General features: G+C 36.9%; 1 protein-coding gene across 1 annotated transcript; it reads left to right on the top strand.

Annotated features, from left to right (window-relative positions):
• Positions 1-5,859: 5,859 nt before the first annotated feature.
• Positions 5,860-19,861, top strand: vps16 (VPS16 core subunit of CORVET and HOPS complexes). The gene is made up of 22 exons (XM_079884952.1): positions 5,860-6,078; positions 7,246-7,334; positions 7,444-7,535; positions 8,736-8,864; positions 8,949-9,093; positions 9,215-9,330; positions 10,339-10,461; positions 10,665-10,720; positions 10,827-11,011; positions 11,495-11,571; positions 11,774-11,905; positions 12,017-12,180; positions 12,327-12,435; positions 13,530-13,664; positions 13,762-13,870; positions 13,997-14,094; positions 14,804-14,908; positions 15,144-15,221; positions 15,367-15,536; positions 18,272-18,368; positions 18,445-18,548; positions 19,055-19,861. Exons 1-22 carry the CDS (start codon positions 6,029-6,031, stop codon positions 19,197-19,199), a joined length of 2,508 nt encoding a protein of 835 aa, XP_079741078.1. The 5' UTR covers positions 5,860-6,028; the 3' UTR covers positions 19,200-19,861.
• Positions 19,862-19,935: the final 74 nt, after the last annotated feature.

The raw sequence follows: 19,935 nt of genomic DNA, 5'->3' as shown, positions 1-19,935 counted from the left end.
ACGGAAAATGTACAGGTCATTTTCTGCCGGGACATCCGTTAACCCTAAAACACAACACAATGCAATGCATCATTCAAAATGCAAGTAAAACACCTGTAAAAAAAAAAAAAAAAAAAAAAAAAAAAAAAAATACGGAAAATTCCTTCATATTTAAAGTAAAATTTAAAAAAAATGTTTTTTTTTACAGTGTAGGTGAAATAGGCAACATGTTCTAGGGAGGCATTGTTGAAAATGTATGTTTAATTAATGCAGGATTTGAACAAAGTTCTCTATGATTGCATAATCATGATAACAAAAAAAAACTGATCTTAAAACTAATTCATGTAAAAATAAATGTAAATAAATAAGTGAATTTTATTTGAGCTGTATATCATCATTTTACATTCATTCTGGGTGTATGGCATTGCAAAAATACATATAGGCAATAAATATTAAGTTAACTTCAACCTACGGTAAATTTTCAAAAGCTGAAGTTCAGCTGAAAGTCATTATTCATCCCACATTCAAATTAAAATGTAATGTAAAAGTAAGTGATTCTGTACATCAATAATGATTATTTGATTACCTTTGCAATGCAATTAATCAATGTAAATACACTACTACAGTACTATATGTGTCCAGGCATACAAAACAATAATTAATTTAATGCTGTGCATGAGTTTCATCTCTTTATCCACCAACGTTAATGACCCTTGATATCGTTTTTTTTTTTTTTTTTTTTTTTAACGGCTATAGACATCATAAAAAGGAAATATGCTTTCCATATGTATAAAAAAACATATGAAAATTACTTATATAGGCAATAGTTTGTATTAAAATGGCATAGGTCCCAGGCAGGTTTTTGACTCAATCTTTGGTTCAATCTTGTGTGTGTGTGTGTGTGTGTGTGTGTGTGTGTCTGTGTTTTCACATAAGGCCATGCACTGCCTCATCGCATACGTCCATAACACAGACACCTGAGCCTTATGCCTCTCTGAGTAATGACTCTGCAGGGAGATCTTTCCCAAGACTCCACCCCTCACTTCCAGTCCAGGTGGTCTGATGCCAAACTGCGTTGCTTCTCCAAACTCCGATAACTGACGGGCCTTTTTCCCTCTAATCTGATTTCTATTGAGTGAGTGCGGCCAGCAAGTGCTGCTAAAGCCTCTCTATGGTGTGTTATAAATTTTACCACTGACACCTTAAAAGCCAACAGCCCCCACACACCCCGTCCCGCTCTGACAGACCATATAAACACACACGCTCCCCTCTTGCCCCTTACCCATATGCTATACTGCCAATCCACTGCCCTGCAGCCTAATGGGGGAGATAGTGTTACGAATGGAGAGGGAAGTGCCCCTATCATGATGTCAGACTTCCTAACGGCTGCTTAAGTGCTGCTTAAAAATGACCCCAGCACTCTCTGAATCTGAGCGCATTGTATCAAGGACTAATGATTACACATGCAATGAGATGCAGCTTAATGAGGAAGCATTTTATGGCGGAAATGACTTAAATCTTCTTCTCCGGCTGTGGGCTCGATCGGTATTAAATGAAAGCAGTCCGGGCAAATGTCTGATGCATGCTGGGAAATGGAGACTCTGTGTTGCAAATCACCTTTCGCATCATTTAAACACACTCTAGCATATAATTTGTCTATGCTGCTCAGCATGAAAAGAGACAGATAGTAAATATCATTTGTTTGCAGATGCCACTTGGTTTAATATGTACTATACACGGCTGTTCATACGTTTTGGGTCAGTAATACTGTATTTTAAAGGAAAATACTATTTTTATACAGCAAGGATGCATTTAATTGATCAAAAGTTATATAAAAGACTTTTACATTGTTACAAAACGTTTCTATTTCAAACAAATACTGTTCTTATGAACTTTCAATTCATTAAAGAATCCTGGGGAAAACAGGTTCGACAAAAATATTAAGCAGCACAACTGTTTTTAACATTAATAAGGTGAAATGTTTCTGAAGCATCAAATCAGCATATTAGAATGTTTTCTGAAGGATCATGTGACACTGAAGACTAGAGTAATGATGCTGAAAATTCAGCTTTGCATCACAGAAAAAAATGACATTTAAAAATATATTGGAAATCAACATTACTGCAGTCAATTGAGCTTAAAATATCATTATTGATTTTAAACCATGATGATTCCTTCAGGAAAGTCTCTGGAAAAACTATATACATATAGTAATTTTAGGGTTAAATCATGTTGTCCCATGTGGCTATATTTTTGAAACAGTGAGTATTTTCAATGTTTACAGGTTGGCCTCATTCACTTCCATTGTAAGTGCCTCACTGTAATCCAGATTTTGGCTTTTGTTTAAAGAAAAAGAGAGACAAGTGGTGCTTCATTTTTGTGGTAATCAACATTATGCCACAAATGCTGTCCATTGAGCTTAACTTGCACCGAACTTGGAACTTTCTTTTCAGGTTTGTCCCTATAAGCTTTTCCACTGAAAGAAAAGCTTTGTACTATAGAGGAAAATTGAGGTTATTTTCAAAGACAGAACTACTCCAGCAGAAGAAAGGCTCGTGTCAGCTGACATTTGAAAAGTAGGCACTTTTGCACAAGCTTTAGGTCCCTCTCTCTCTCTGGCTATAAGTGTGTGAGTGACAATGGTCGCTGTGCGGGCGCTGATGGATGGTCTGGTTTTTCCTCTTCATCACCCTGATCAGAAAGGTGGCAGTTACCTCAGAAAACCCTAGAGCTGCCTGCTGCACTCTCTAAATCACGGGCCACAGTGGCGTAGAAGTGAGCATGATTTCACCAAGTGCAATGTGCTCCTGGATCAACATCTTTGTCAATCCTTAAAGGGGTGGTTGATTATGAATTCACTTTTCTAACTTTAGTTAGTGTGTATGTAATGTTGCTGTTTGAGCATAAACAACATCTGCAAAGTTACAACGTTCAAAGTTCAAAGCAAATGAAGATATTTGCTTTAAAAGAAATCGTTTTTAAGGACTACAACAAATGGCTGGTAGGGACTACACGACATTCCTCCAGGGTTAGTGGCATCACCAACCCTAAAATTTACATAAAGCCTGCCCCCGGGAACACACAGTCCATGTAGAGAAGAGGAAGAGCTGTTGTAGTAGAGCACATTTGTGAGTCTGCTCAAGCTGTCGCATCCGTCTTTTCACATGCAATACCGTACGTTACACAAATGCAATTACATGTCACTCTGTATGCATCTTACAACAGTTCCCACACGAGCGATTTATAGATTATCATGACAGAATATGCTAATCAAAGACTTGAAGATAGTTAACTCCACATCAGCAAAATAAATTCATCAACTAACCATTCAGAAATGTCCTGTTGCATTCTACATGTTGTCACTTCTTCTTGAGTCTGTCCATCATTGTCTGACTCCAGTTTAAACATATAAAAGGCAGAACAGTTTCTGACATTTTAGTGCTTGTCTGCGTGAGGTAATCGGAGCTGCTAACACACACACACACAGGAGCTGTTGAAGCTCCGCCCTCTGTGCTGGGAGCAGCAGTTCATTTGCATTTAAAGGGACACATACGAAAAAACGTGTTTTTACTGACCCTCAAAAAGGGACAGCTTTAACATGCTGTACAAAATTATCTGTGGGGTATTTTGAGCTAAAACTTCACATACTGGGGACAACAGAGACTTATTTTACATATTGTAAAAAGGGGCATTATAGAACCCCTTTAAACAACATTCCAATCAACCAATCAGATTTGAGGGACAAGTTTTCAACTTTTTGTCAAGTTTAGGCTTACAACCAGGGCCGGTTTTTCAAAAGGTTTAATCCGGATAAAATTGATCCGGATTTAGTAATCCTTTTTTTTGCGATCCGTGATCACGTAATCCAGCTTACTTTTGAGCCAGTTTTTCAAAGCAACATCGGATTGGATCAATCTGATCCAGATAGGAACTTTTCAGGATCACCAAATCCTGTTTACTAGAGCCTTAAATGGAACCAACAGTGTAGCCTACTGGCTTAGCAAAGAACAACAGTTGGCAAAATACCGGTGGCCACAAATAACCATTGTTTATTTTAATTTTAAGAAACAGAAACACTGTAATAAACAGAAACATTTTACTTTCCTTATTTTGTTATAATGTTAAATTGTAGATTTTGTTGTTTTACCATATCTCATTAGATGTGACATGCTTCATATATGCTTCAAATATGAAGAAATGTATATATCATCAGTAAACATTGATTTTGTGATCATTCACTTAAAAAAAAACCTCTCTGGTTTTATTTGGTTCGAAAAATCACAACTGAATCCACCCTTCTGATGGGATCAGGATAATCCTGTTTTTTTTTTTGGATCAAATAGATCTGAAAAGTTCTGAAAAACCCAAAGGGCAGGTTTGATCCAGATCAAATTTAAGATCGGATTACATGATCTGATCTTAGTTCAGAATCCCTCTTTTGCTTTTGAAAAACCCATTTCCAAGATTTGATCCAATCCGTGATCCGAAATCCCACTGGATTACTTTTGAAAAACTGGGCCCAGGGTTCTACATCAGTGTTATTCACCTATCATCTCCCTCTGATTTTAGGGATGAGTTATGGGTAGGGGTTAGGTTTAGGTTTAGGGATAGGTCTCAATTTTCAGACATGAATATTGTTCCAGGATCAACAAAATATGTTGAGGAACATGTCTTGCTTGGCAAAATCACAGAGACCCATATAAGCATCAATCTACTGCACCAGCACTGGAGTCAGACACAATCCCTCTCTAACTCACAGCAGCAATAATGGTTGTTTCAACTTAGAATCAACACAAAGTTTGCTTGCACTGATGTTTATATGATTCAATGTATATGATCTTTTGTAATGTGGCTAATTTTAAAGAATGATTCACAGATTTGTATTACTATTATTGTTTTTAAGCTCCCAGCCACACACATCCTAGATAAAATTAACAATAAATCTACCTATTAAATCAAAATAATAAAAATGTATAATATAAATGTAAAATGTAAAAAAAAAAAAAAAAAAAAATATTATTGTCAATAAACGTTTTATCCTTTAGCTAATTTGTTTTGTGCTCTTTGATGAAAAAAAAAATACTCCCAGTGGTCTCATTTGATTGACAGTTAAATAGTCAACCCCCAACCTCACAAGACAAGAGCATAATTATAGCAAGACTGTTTTTGTAATATTAACAATGATGCGATTTTGAGACGCTCAACAGCGGCATGTTATCTCCCACCACAAAAGTCCTAATGATTACAGCCTGCTACATTCTAGCTGAATGAGGTTGCATTTCAAAGAGATCCATTCAATGCAAAAACAAAAAAGACAATAGCTAAGCCCAGACTGGTTCCTGATGTTATGTATGTTTGAGCCAACACACCTGCGGCATTCTTCTGTCCATTCCTGGATCAAACAACACAACAGGTGTTCATATCAGGTGTGGTGCAGCTGGAGAGATGTGACGTGTGGAGGAGCAGCGACACCATGTGGTAAACCGTAAATCATTAGTTATTGCGCGGCAAATTGCTTCCTCCAGAGGTGCATGGGATTTCAAGGAAGCGCTTTTTAATAATTGTCAAGAGGTAACTGTCTTACAAATCGCCTTGTAATGTAACCGCAAACGACTTGACCCGTTCTTACCAGCGCTGAGAAAAGTAACATACCACGTGACAACGCAGTCTACGTGCTTCAGTAGCAGAAAGGACAATAATGTTTACATAAATAACTGCACAGAGAAACTTATAGCTTAATTTAAAAAGTATTGTTTTGTAATACATGATAAATTATATAATAAAATAATAAAATAAATAAATAGGCCTACCCTTCAGTGTACGCTATTGTAGTGCCACTTCCAAAACACTGGAAGGCGCCAAACATAGACGCTAGTCTCTGATCAACGTCATTACAGAAACAGAAGAAGATGATAGGAAGAGATGGGCGAGGGAGAATGAAATAAACAACACCAGACAACACAATAAAAATAATTAATCATAATGCAGCGCTAACTCGGACAATTATCATAAACTAAAAGACTGCAACGTTTCATCAGGAGAGGAGGTCATGGCGTTTGTCACAGCGAACTGGAACCCTTTGGGCGAGGCTTTTTACAGGTAAATAACAGAACAGCTTAATCATTCTGCTTATTAAATGGTGCAGAATATGAGTGTATGAAACCATTACCCTGCACAGATGCTCAACCTGCTCATTTAGGTACAGTGGAGCTTTTAAACGGGACGTTTGCAGTTTGTTATGAGTTGTCACTTGGGTCATGTGACAGCTGTCATGAGTGGCAGTGAATTAGTTAGCAGCACAACTGCCTGTTTCCTCAAAATGTGTTTAGGCGACTGTTCTCAACAAATACCTTAGTTTGTTTTATATAATCGAACTGTAACCACATTGGTCTGATCATGGTTAAATTATTTTATTCATATTTTATGGGCATCTCGAAAACGAAGGCAATGCGACTGCAGTCAAAAACGATGCTTTTCATTCACTTTTTTTTCCTTGCAAACTATCAGACTTCTGCAACAATGATATAGCCTAATAAATGTGTTGAAAAACAATTATTGACATATATATGTTCATGAACAGATTAGTATATATACATTTGCAGTGCCAGCATATAAAAGCTGTTTAATTAAATGTTGGACAGAAATCTCAACTTCTACTAAATACATGAACCAGACCTCACACGTTTTCTTTTATATATTTTATTAAATATATACTGAATTATTTATTAATGTAATGGTTTATTTACTTACTAATTCATTATTCAATTTATGTTAATATGTTCAAAACGAGTTCTTAATTATAATATCCTTTTTGCATGAACTTTATGTACTGCAATAGTGACAGTATTGTTTGAACTTAATAGGAAAAAGTCCTGAAGTTTCCATTCAATAGCCTTCCATCCACTGCTTTGAAAACACTAACTTATAATATGTTTTTGAACTGTAATGTCAGCCAAAAACCCAGACATTTGTGATTTCTATCATATCACTGAAATGATATGTTTAGTGGATGGCAGTATCTCTGCTTTAAAGTATATTAAAAATGTGCCATGTTTGATCTTATAGAAATTGACTAAAAACAAATGTCCTCTACAGAGGACAACCCCAAGAAGGTTTCCCTGAAAGCATGGGTTGTTTTTAACTAGACAAAGGTATTAGCCTGGCTTCGTGTTGTCCAGCAAAGCAGTCATAGCAGGTGCAAATATGCTTTTATTTTTAACCCTGTTCACCTCCCCCTTCTTTGCTTTTTTTTTTTTCCTGAAACAGAAAGATTGAATTGTATGAGATGGGCTGGAATCTGAAAGATGGTCTGAGAGAGTGTCTGGTCGCTGCAGCTCCATATGGAGGTCCCATCGGTGAGTTTTGGGTGAGATCAGCCCAGCTGAATGTTGTTGAGTAAGATTATATCTCAGTACATAGTTATTTTGTGAAATTCAAAGAGAATGACATTTCTTTCTCTACCAGCTCTCCTAAAGGGTCGCATCCGACGCTCTCCCAGTGCCAGACCTCAGTTAGAGATCTTCTCTTCCTCAGGACTGCCTCTGGCCAGTTTTCCAGTAAGAGCACACAGTGGCACAGCGGGGATGCATGATTAATCAAAATAAAACAGAAATCACGATGTGGCTGTGTGCAATTTATCAAACTGCAAAGGCTGCGACTATACAGTATATGCGCTGTGTGATTCAAAGTGAAGCATGGCACTGTGTTCTTGCACAGTTTTGCACCAGCGTCTCAGAGCGGCTCGGTTTGCATTAAATGCTTCTCCACATGAACTCCATCTCTGCATCTGCTTTGAGTTTTGGTCACTTTAACGTGCACTTGGGAATGCAACATGCGCCCATCTTCTTCCTACACTACTTGCCATTAATTTTGTAATGACGACAGTATTGTTAGAATTTAATAGGTTTAACATTGTTAACTGTTTACCACACTGACTTGTGGCATCTTCCCAACATATACTGTACACAACGTCCTGATATTTCCATTCAGTGAATGTTTGGGGAAAATGTAGTGAGAAGCACTTATCAACAAAAGAGAAGCGAAAAATATTTTTTTAGTTATTATTATTATATTGTTATTTTTTAAAATACACATTTTTTTATTTTACATTGACATATTATAATAGTAATATTTATTTAGTTTTTACGGTAACACTTCACAATAAGGTTCATTAGTTAACATTAGTTAACTACCTTAGTTAACATGAACTAAGAATGAACAATACTTCTTCAGCATTTATTAATCTTAGTTCATATTAATTTCAACATTTACTAATACATTATTAAAATCAAATTAACATTAGTTAACGCACTGTGAACTAAAATGAACAAACAATGAGCAGCTGTATTTGTATTAACTAACACTAACAAAGATTAATAAATAATGTAACAAATGTATTGCTCATTGAAAGTTCATGTTAGTACATTAACTAATGTTAACCAATGAACTTTATTGTAAAATGTTACTGTTTTTACTTAGTAATTTTTAAATGTGTATTTATTATTAATAATAATAATGAATATTATTACTATCATTTCATTGTCATTGTGCAGCACTACAAACAAGCAAGACACAAACACAGCAAACCTGGAATGTTTTTAATTTGCATTTTGAATTGCAGTGACAGTTTTTATTAGAAAAATCACAATTTGATTTTTTCCACAAATCGTGTGCATTGACTATGAGTTAATAAAAATACTGCTTTTATAAACAGAAATGCTGTATAGTAACCTGTCTCTCTTTCTTTTGTGTCTCAGTGGAAGAGTGGAGTGGTGAAGCAGTTGGGTTGGACTGTGACCGATGACCTACTGTGTGTTCAGGAGGATGGCACTGTGCTTGTCTATGATCTCTTTGGTGGCTTTAAGAGACACTTCAGCATGGGCAATGTGAGAATGCACACGGCAATAAAGCATTGCTTCTTTAAATCAGTACTGATTTATGACTGAGCCATAGCATTGATTCTCTCACAGGAAGTTTCTCAGAGTCAAGTGCTGGACACCAAGATTTTCCATTCGCCGTATGGGACAGGAGTGGCCATATTGACAGGTGCCTTGCGATTCACTTTGGCCACGAATATTGACGACATAAAACTGAGGCGGTTACCTGAAGTTCCAGGTAAATAATGCATTATTTGTGCTATTATAAAAATACATAATTCCACGTGGGTCTGTAAGTGAGGGTTGAGGTTTCTAACCCCGAATGGTCATTTTTTAAATTTGGTGATATTTTATTTCAGGTCTACAAGGGGCGCCCTCATGCTGGGCAGTCCTGACTCAGGACAGGCAATGTAAAGTGCTGGTGGCTAATGAATCTCAACTGTTCATCTTAGACAATACAGCCTGCACACCTGTGGTAAAGAACACTCACACACACTCATACTACACAGATATTCCTCACTTTCAGACAATCTCACTCACTGCAACAGAAACATAGGAGGGCATCATAGGCAGCTGTCTTCTGAAATGTCATGTTTCATATTATATAAATAAAAAATTGTTTAAGAGCCAAGGTTCATAAGCATTCAACAGTCACTCTAGAGCTACTTGGTTTATATTATAATACTGTTCATAAGTTTGGAGTTTGTTATTCAACAAAGATACATTAAATTGATCAAAAGTGACAGTAAAGACATTAATAATGTTACAAAAAAAATCTACTTCAAATAAATGCTGCTTTTGAACTTTCTATTCATCAAAGAATCCTGAAAAAACTTATCACGATTTCCACAAAATATTAAACAGCACAACTGTTTTCAACATCGATGATATTAAGAGATTTTTCTTGAGCACCAAATCAGCATATCAGCATATGAAGGACCATGTGGCACTGAAGACTGGAGTAATGATGCTGAAGTTCTGCTTTACATCACAGGAATAAATTACATTTTTAAATATATTTTAATAAAAAGCAGCTATTTTAAATTGGAATAATATTTCACAATATTACAGTGTTTGCTGTATTTTCGATTAAATAAATGCAGACTTGGTGAGCATAAGAGGCTTCTATGCAAAACATTAAAAAATCATTTAAAATTGTATTACATGCTTCATGGAATGAGTAGTTTATTACCACATAGAAAATGTCATTCTTTTTGTCCCAAATCAAAATAATGTGATTTATTTTGGACCTGGTCAGTTTAATCAAAGGTTTAAAACTCTTTATTGAGAAACTAGTAGTCACAGTGGCATGACACAAAAGTATCAGAGTTCGTACCTAAAAAGTGCAATTTGGAATCGGACTCTGTTTCAGATCAAGCAATCAAACTAAGTGTGAAAACAGCCATTGTTAAATTGGGTAAATAATATTTGTGTGTGTGTGTGTGTGTGTGTGTGTGTGTGTGTCTTTCTATCTGTCTGTCAGGCTCCTCCAGGTCTTTCTCCAGAAGCATCCAGTATAGTTCACATATGTGTCTCATTCAGTTATAAGTATCTGGCACTCATCACTGACTCTGGCCATGTGTGGATGGGCACGTCCAACCTAAAGGTAAGTGAAATCCAGCAATATCACTTAATGTATTTTATGGACCTGTATATGCTGGTCACAATTTTAGCAACTTGTCTAAGCAAATGTTTTTCAATCAGTTAATTTCTCTCTCCGCTTTAATTGATAAGTTAATTAGTTAATTACTTGGTTAAGTCTTAATACTTTTGCACAACAAAGCAGGTGATCAATGTTGTCTTGTGCAGGAGAAACTCAGCGAGGTGGACACCAAAATCAAAACTCCGCCCAAACAGATGGCCTGGTATGACATCATTTTACACTTTGCTTGATTTATGTATATTTTGTATATGCTATATTTTTATTCCCATTTAGTTTTAAGGACAAGTTTGTAATGTTTTTTCTTGCAGGTGTCGCAGGCCCAAGAGTCAGCAGCCATCAGCGGTGGTCATGTGGGATGGGCTTCTCCTAGTGGTGGGAGAGTCTAAAGAAACAATTAAGTACCACCTGGACGATGAATCGATTCTGGTGCCGGAGCTGGACGGGGTCCGGATCATCAGTGGAACGCACCATGAGCTTCTGCAAGAGGTCCCAGGTTAGAAGATGTATAGAGAAAAATGTATACTACTGTTTAAAAGTTTGGGGTCGGGAGGATTTTTATATGTTTTTAATATGTAATGTATTTTTAATATGTCCTGTGATGGCAAAGCTGATTTTTTAGTAGCCATTACTCAGCCATTTTTCAGTGTCACATGATCCTTCAGAAATCATTCTGATATGCTGACTCAAGAAATTAATGTGTTATATTTAGTTATTTTTGGGGAAAGCACAATACATTTTTTTCAGGGTTCCTTGATGAATAGGAAGTTCAAAAGAATAGCATTTATTTGAAATAGAAATATTTTGTAACATTATAATACTGTCACATTTATGCATCTGGAAATAAAGTATTTTCTTTCACCAAAAAAAAAAAATCTTACTGACCTCAAACTTTTGAAAGGTTTTGTATAATGAATGGCGCAAGGCTCTACATCCCACTAGCCCATGAGTGATTTGATTTTCCCATGATTCTCTGCAGGTGCTTGTGAGGAGATCTTTAAAATTGCCTCAATGGCTCCTGGAGCATTACTGCTGGAGGCACACAAAGAATATGAGGTAAGACACAGTGACTATGTTGGATACACATTAAAAATTGACATGGTGTCTTCACATTGAAAAATGTTAAAAGTTTCCTAATACATAATAGATGGGTAATCTATTAGGACAAGATGTTTCAGTTTTGCCAACATAAAAAGGTCTTAATGGTGAAAGCTAATTACAACAGGTATGTTATGTCTAATGGCTTTTGTGTGTGCAGAAAGAGAGTCAGAAGGCAGATGAGTATCTGAGAGAGATTAAAGAACAGAGTCTGCTGAGCGAGGCAGTGAGGCAGTGTGTGGAGGCCGCTGGACATGAGCATGAACCCGAGACTCAGAAAACACTCCTGAGGGTGAGCCACACTGGCTGAATGTTGCGGGGAAGAGAGACCTTTCATTTACAGAAGGAATGACACTAAACATGGGTTTATGATGTATCTCCCCCTCTCTTATTCTCCCTGCAGGCGGCTTCATTTGGGAAGTGCTTCTTGAGTAATTTTCCTCCAGAGCAGTTTGTCAGCATGTGTAGAGACCTGCGGGTGTTGAATGCAGTCCGAGACTATACCGTGGGCATTCCTCTTACCCACACTCAGTTCAAACAGATGACCCTACAGGTGCTCATCGACAGGTGAGATGATTACAGGCAGAACAGGTGTCTGCTTCCATTGCCGGGATCTGTTTTTGTGATTACTTCCTTCGAAATGAGTAAAGTTTTAAAATGAATGTAACAAAGCAGATTATTCATCTTAAGTCATGGCTCTTTCTCTGTCTCAGACTGGTGTATCGTAAACTCTATCCGCTGGCTATTGAGGTTTGTCGCTATCTAAAGACTCCAGAATATCAGGGAGTGAGCCGAGTACTCAAACACTGGGCCTGCTACAAGGTGTGTGTGTGTGCTTTTTTATTATGCTTTTGAAGGATCTCTGAATCTCTGAAAATATCCCTGTAAAAGTTGAAAAACACAGTTGCGATGTCCTCACTAATAAAAAAGTATGCAAAAATAATGCATTTATTAAAAGCTACTAATGCCAGAAGATGCCTGTAAGCGGTTGGTTTGGCTTTATGGGTTAATTTGAGAACCATAAAACATTTTTCATTTACTACCTATTTTACATGTGTATGACAATGAGAGATAATTATTGAAGACTGAGTAAATGCCATTTAAGAACAGATTTCATGTTTTTATTCCAAGTTAATGAATTGAATGTTAATATTTAATTTATTTAGTTATTTTAATATTCAATGTTAATATGAATAACAACAATCATTTAATATCGTATAATATTATATATTGTATTTATATGTATTAAATTATATTTAATACATATTATATATTTAATATTATATTTGTTTGGGTATATATATATATATATATATATACAAAAGTGACACTAAAGACATTAATAATGTTACAAAAAAATTCTACTTCAAATGCTGTTCTTTCAAACTTTCTATTCATCAAAGAATACTGAAAACATAAAATGTTAAGCGGTACAACTGTTTTCAAAATTTATGATAATGCGAAATGTTTCTTATTATTATGATTTCTGAAGGATCATGTGACACTAAAGACTGCTGAAAATTGAGTTTTGCCATCACATTTTAAATAGAAAACGGCTATTTTAAATTGTGATAATATTTTACAATATTACAGTTTTTGCTGTTTTTTTAATCAAATAAAAGTAGCCTTTGTGAGCATAATTGTGTCCTCTTTTGAAATCTCTATTCATTATAACATTGATTTCTCCTGTTCGTTATGATTTTTATAAAACCACAGACATCAAGGTTTTCACAGCTGTTGTTTACTGAACCAGAGCACATTTGCAGATGCAGACGGCTTTCTTTGCACTTGTTAAAACTTGTATGACATCTCGTCCGGTCTGAGAGGTTTCGATGCAACACAAGGAAGCTTGTTAGAGAAGTGCCTGTCAAGTGAAGCCCTTCAAAAGTTTGTTTCCTTTGTGTGTGTTTACGTAGGTCCAGCAGAAGGAGGAATCAGATGAAGTCATTGCAAAAGCTGTGAGTGTGAAGCTAGCTGATGCTGCAGGAATCTCCTACTCTGAAATCGCCACTAAAGCATATGAGAGTGGACGCACAGAGCTCGCCATTAAGGTACATGCATGCACAGACCATGCACTAATAAAGACAGAATTATTATTAACTGATATTATGGGTTGTCAGTCAGTTTGTGTTGATCTCTGTCTTTCAGTTGTTGGAGTTTGAGCCTCGCTCTGGTGAGCAGGTCCCACTGTTGTTAAAAATGAAGAAGAGTCCTCTGGCTTTGAGCAAAGCCATTGAGAGTGGAGACACAGACCTTGGTAAAAACACATTCACATCCACCTTTCAAAACTTAGACAAAACCCTGTTACAGATACACACATTCTTAATTGACTACTGGATACATCGAGATGGTTTACCTACCCACATGTTTTGTTGTATGCTAGTGTACACAGTGGTCATGTACTTGAAGAATGAGCTGAACAGAGGAGACTTCTTCATGATGTTGAGGAACCAACCTGTGGCTCTGAGCCTTTACAGACAGGTACAAACTATGACACACACACACACACACACACACACACCCTGCTGCTGCAGACCTGAGAACCATAGCCATTATTTATGACGAGGATCATAACTAGCCTATTTAATAATTATAAGCTAAGGATGTAAATGTGACAAATGCCTACAATGAAACCTCATTGGTCCAAACTCCTCTGCTCATAGCTGTGTATTAAACATCAAATCTCTTCTGATTGGCTATGATTTTGTTACTTTATTTACATGTCACTTTCAGAGACAGAAACATTACTACTGCCTATTTAGGACCATTTTTCAACAAGACAATTCATGTCAGCTCTTATATAGCCACAGTGTTGTTATTGTTTTTTTTTTTTTTTTATTGAAATAAAATCAAATTTTAATACCATATGGAAAAACTAGAAATGTTGCCTTGACAAATAACTGAAATAAACTGAAATTACTGGAACTATACAAATTAAATCTAATTAGAAATATTTTAAAAAAGAAATTAATAAAAAAAGACAACATACAACATTTCTAAACCTTAAAATAAAAATGAAGCTGAAAATATACAAATAAAAGCTAATGTTAATATTAATTAACACTATAATATTATAATACTATAATAATACTTTATAGCATCAGAGATCACAGTTTATACTTAGATAATGTCCATGCATTGTATTCTGCATTTTTAAACCTTAATTGTTTGTTATGACTTTATGTTTTAGTTCTGTAAACATCAGGAGCAGGATACACTAAAAGATCTTTTCAATCAAGATGATGATCATGAAGAACTTGGCAATTTCTACGTAAAGGCCAGCTATAAAGAGAAGGTAGGCGCTTACAAATCTTTACAGCAGCTTCTCATTTTTTTTCTCACTTACATGATTTGAATGACAGAAGTGCTTTAAAGAAATTATTATGGCTCCATTTCCACAAATTGGTGAGGTTTGTCGACTTTGCTTTCCACCTTAATTATATCATACTCTAATGGTAGTTGTATTAGCATGTTGTGCAGATTTATTATTTTGTTACAAATGTAATGTGTGTGTGTTTGTATAATTGCAGAGACTGGAAGCTCGGATCGCTCTTTTACAAAGTGCGGTGGACGAGTACTACAAAGCCAAGAATGAATTTTCTGCCAAGGTGAAGACCTCAGACTCTTCTGATACAGGCAGATTAGCAGCCTGGGTCAAGAGTTTATTGTCTGTGTAGCCAGAACATTACATCTGTGTATTATCAAGTGGAATTCTAGCCTTTCTCTCTCTATCTTCTTTTTTCTCTCTCTCAGGCCACAGAAGATGAGATGCGTCTGCTGCGGTTTCAGAGGAAGCTCGAGGAAGAGAAGGGTGAGCCGCTCGTGGGATTCCCTCTTCATGAGACTATGACCATGCTTCTGTCTGTGGGACTGCACAAACACGCCGAACAACTTTACAAAGACTTCAGAGTGCCTGACAAGAGGTGTGCCTTCTAACTATAGTTTCACTCACAGGTTTTGTAGTTTGTCTTTCCCACTGGCGGCGTTGAAAACCTTGACACATATCTGAGTGAATAGAATAGAATAGAATGAGGCATTTATATAGCGCTTTCATATGTACTACTGTACACCCAAAGCGCTTTACAATCATATCAGGGGTCTCTCCTCAACCACCGCCAGTGTGCAGCATCCACTTGGATGATGCGACGGCAGCCACAGAACAACGGCGCCAGTGCGCTCATCACACACCAGCTATAGGTGGAGAGAGGAGAGAGAGTGATAGAGCCAATTCAATGTAAGGGGATTATTAGGAGGCCATGATTGGTAAGGGCCAAAGTGTGGAAAGTGGCCTGGACACCGGGGTTACACCCCTACTCTTTACGAGAAATGCCATGGGATTTTTAATGACCACAGAGAGTCAGGACCTCGGTTTTACGTCTCATCCGAAGGACGGTGCTCTTTGACAGTATAGTGTCCCCGTCACTACACTGGGGCGTTAGGACCCACACAGACCACAGGGTGAGCACCCCCTGCTGGCCTCACTAACACCTCTTCCAGCAGCAACCTGGTTTTTCTCAAGAGGTCTCCCATCCAGGTACTAACCAGGCTCAGCCCTGCATAGCTTCAGTAGGCAACCAGTCTTGGGCTACAGGGTGATATGGCTGCTGGAGTGCTTTTTAAACAAGAATAAAGGTAGGGTGGGACTTGATTTTGTCCATGGGGAATTGACTGGATGGTTGTGGTTTGCTATTGCTGTGATCTCATGTGAGTGACAGGTTGTCAATTGGTTCTTTCGGACGGTTCGTTTTAATGACGATTCAAAAACGATTCACCAGTTCACTTATATAATCCCTTTTTTATTTAATGTTGACTTTAAGGACTGCAGTTGTAATGCAACCTATAAAAAAAATAATATTTGCTGTCAGGGGGGTAACCTGGGTATATGTGTAATCCAAATGAACAGGTTCAAATGTAAACATCTGATTCAGGAAGTGGTAATAAATTAGATCTCTGGGGGGAAAAAGTAAATATATATACTGTATATATACAACCCCAAATCAGAAAAAGTTGGGACACTGTACAAATTGTGAGTAAAAAAGGAATGGAATAATTTACAAATCTCATAAACTTATATTTTATTCACAATAGAATATAGATAACATATCAAATGTTGAAAGTGAGACATTTTGAAATGTCATGCCAAATATTGGCTCATTTTGGATTTCATGAGAGCTACACATTCCAAAAAAAGTTGGGACAAGGCCATGTTTACCACTGTGTGGCATCCCCTCTTCCTTTTATAACAGTCTGCAAACGTCTGGGGACTGAGGAGACAAGTTGCTCAAGTTTAGGAATAGGAATGTTGTCCCATTCTTGTCTAATACAGGCTTCTAGTTGCTCAACTATGATGCAAATCATAACTCTTTATGATGCACCAAATGTTTTCTATGGGTGAAAGATCTGGACTGCAGGCTGGCCATTTCAGTACCCGGATCCTTCTTCTACGCAGCCATGATATTGTAATTGATGCAGTATATGGTCTGGCATTGTCATGTTGGAAAATGCAAGGTCTTCCCTGAAAGAGACAATGTCTGGATGGGAGCATATGTTGTTCTAGAACTTGGATATACTTTTCAGCATTGATGGTGCCTTTCCAGATGTGTAAGCTGCCCATGCCACACGCACTCATGCAACCCCATACCATCAGAGATGCAGGCTTCTGAACTGAGCGCTGATAACAACTTGGGTTGTCCTTGTCCTCTTTAGTCTGGATGACATGGTGTCCCAGTTTTCCAAAAAAGAACTTCAAATTTTGATTCGTCTGACCACAGAACAGTTTTCCACTTTGCCACAGTCCATTTTTAATGAGCCTTGGCCCAGAGAAAACGCCTGCGCTTCTAGATCCTGTTTAGATATGGCTTCTTTTTTGACCTATAGAGTTTTAGCTGGCAACGGCGAATGGCACGGTGGATTATGTTCACCGACAATGTTTTCTGGAAGTATTCCTGAGCCCATGTTGTGATTTCCATTACAGTAGCATTCCTGTATGTGATGCAGTGCCGTCTAAGGGCCCGAAGATCACGGGCATCCAGTATGGTTTTCCGGCCTTGCCCCTTACGCACAGAGATTGTTCCAGATTCTCTGAATCTTTGGATGATATTATGCACTGTAGATGATGATAACTTCAAACTCCTTGCAATTTTTCTCTGAGAAACTCCTTTCTGATATTGCTCCACTATTTTTTGCCGCAGCATTGGGGGAATTGGTGATCCTCTGCCCATCTTGACTTCTGAGAGACACTGCCACTCTGAGAGGCTCTTTTTATACCCAATCATGTTGCCAGTTGACCTAATAAGTTGCAAATTGGTCCTCCAACTGTTCCTTATATGTACATTTAACTTTTCCGGCCTCTTATTGCTACCTGTCCCAACTTTTTTTGGAATGTGTAGCTCTCATGAAATCCAAAATGAGCCAATATTTGGCATGACATTTCAAAATGTCTCACTTTCAACATTTGATATGTTATCTATATTCTATTGTGAATAAAATATAAGTTTATGAGATTTGTAAATTATTCCATTCCTTTTTTACTCACAATTTGTTCAGTGTCCCAACTTTTTCTGATTTGGGGTTGTATTTTTCAATGCTTGTCTCTAAATAAAGATGAATATAATGTGAATGTCATGATGATACGAGTGAAGGTGTTTCTTATTATCAGGTTCTGGTGGCTGAAGTTGAAGGCTTTGGCTGAGAAGGAGGACTGGGAAGAGCTGGAGAAATTTGCCAAAAGCAAAAAGTCTCCTATTGGATATCTGGTAACTAATGTCCTGTTGATCTGTCTTAGAATTATTGTTGTGAATTAATCTTACTTCTGTCTTTCTTGGATTACAGCCGTTTGTTGAGGTGTGCATTAAACACCATAACAAATATGAAGCCAAGAAATATGTCTCTAAAGTCACACCTGAGCAGAAGGTCAAAGCTCACCTTGCAGTGGGGTAAGGTTTCATTTACAGCTAATTTAGTTATCATTATATTTAAAGTTGTCGTCATTCTTTGTGTAAACTGGTCTTTATTCAGCAAGGACGCATTCAATTGATCAAAAATTACAGTAAAGACATTTATTAAGGTACAAACTATTTATATTTGAGGAAAATGCTGCAAATAATCCTAAAAAAATTATCATGGTTTCCACAAAAAAATATATATATATTAAGCACCACAACTGTTGATAATAATAAGAAATGTTACCAAATGCTATCAAATCAACAAATTACATTTTAAAATGTTTTCAAATAGAAAACAGCTCTTTTAAATTGAACAATGTTTCACAATATTACTGTTTTTACTGTATTTTTGATCAAGTAAATGCAGCCGTGGTGAGCATAAGAGACGTCTTTCAAAAAGAAAAAATTCTTACTGACCCCAAACTTTAGAATTTGAGTGTTCATTACTGTTCATGATTAAGACAAAGAGCCACTGTATAATATTCTCTGTCACTCAGGGATGTGGAAGGTGCCGCAGAGGCTGCTATCGAGAGGCGTAGTGAATCCGAGATCAGTACTGTTCTGTCACGTTGCTCATCCACCACTGATCATCTTCTGATAGAACGCCTCAACCGTGCTAAAGCAACTGCTGCCAAAAAGTGAGCCTGTCCACTTCTGCCCTGCTCAACTCAACTGCATTTGCTGCCAAACAGTGAACCCCTGTGCACCGCAAAGAAGCGCGCAGCAGAATTTGCTTTCGGCTGTGTAAACAACTCCTGGTATAATGGAACGTTTTCATGAAAATTCTGCACAATCAAGGAAAATGTCCTGGGTGGACGCACAGAGAAAAAGACAGACAGCAAGAAAACTTGCATGTCAGCATTTTATGTTTTTCTGCCTCTGTCTCGAGCAGCTAGAAGCAGTTCCCATCTTGCACTTCACTGTAAACCTTAACCTTTGTACCTACAGTTGCATTATGAACCATTGTGTTTGTCGTAGAATTATACTGTCATTGATCATATGCCTGTGTTCTGTAGAGATTATCTGACTCTATGAATATAACAAAACATTTGTTATTTTAATTAAACCATGATTGTCTACCAAAATGTGTTCGATGGAATGTTTGCACCTAAATCACAGTTAGGGAAGCCCATTTCTGCCACATAAGAAATAAAAAAAAACATGCTTTGGTAAATCTTAAAAATGACATACTAAGTCATAATTATGAAAAAGTCGATATGACATGCTAAATTGAAATTATGAGATAAAAAGATGAAATTTTTACATGCTATGTCATAATTATGAAATAAAAATTCTAAAATATGACACTAAGTTATGAGATTTGAAAAGTAGAAATTTTGTCTGTCACTACAAATGACATGTCAATTTCTATACAAAA

The sequence above is a fragment of the Squalius cephalus genome (assembly GCF_949319135.1).
Source record: "Squalius cephalus genome assembly, chromosome: 10".
NCBI lineage: Eukaryota > Metazoa > Chordata > Actinopteri > Cypriniformes > Leuciscidae > Squalius > Squalius cephalus.
The sequence above is the reverse complement of the archived record's forward strand: the minus strand, read 5'-3'. Positions and strand labels throughout refer to the sequence as shown.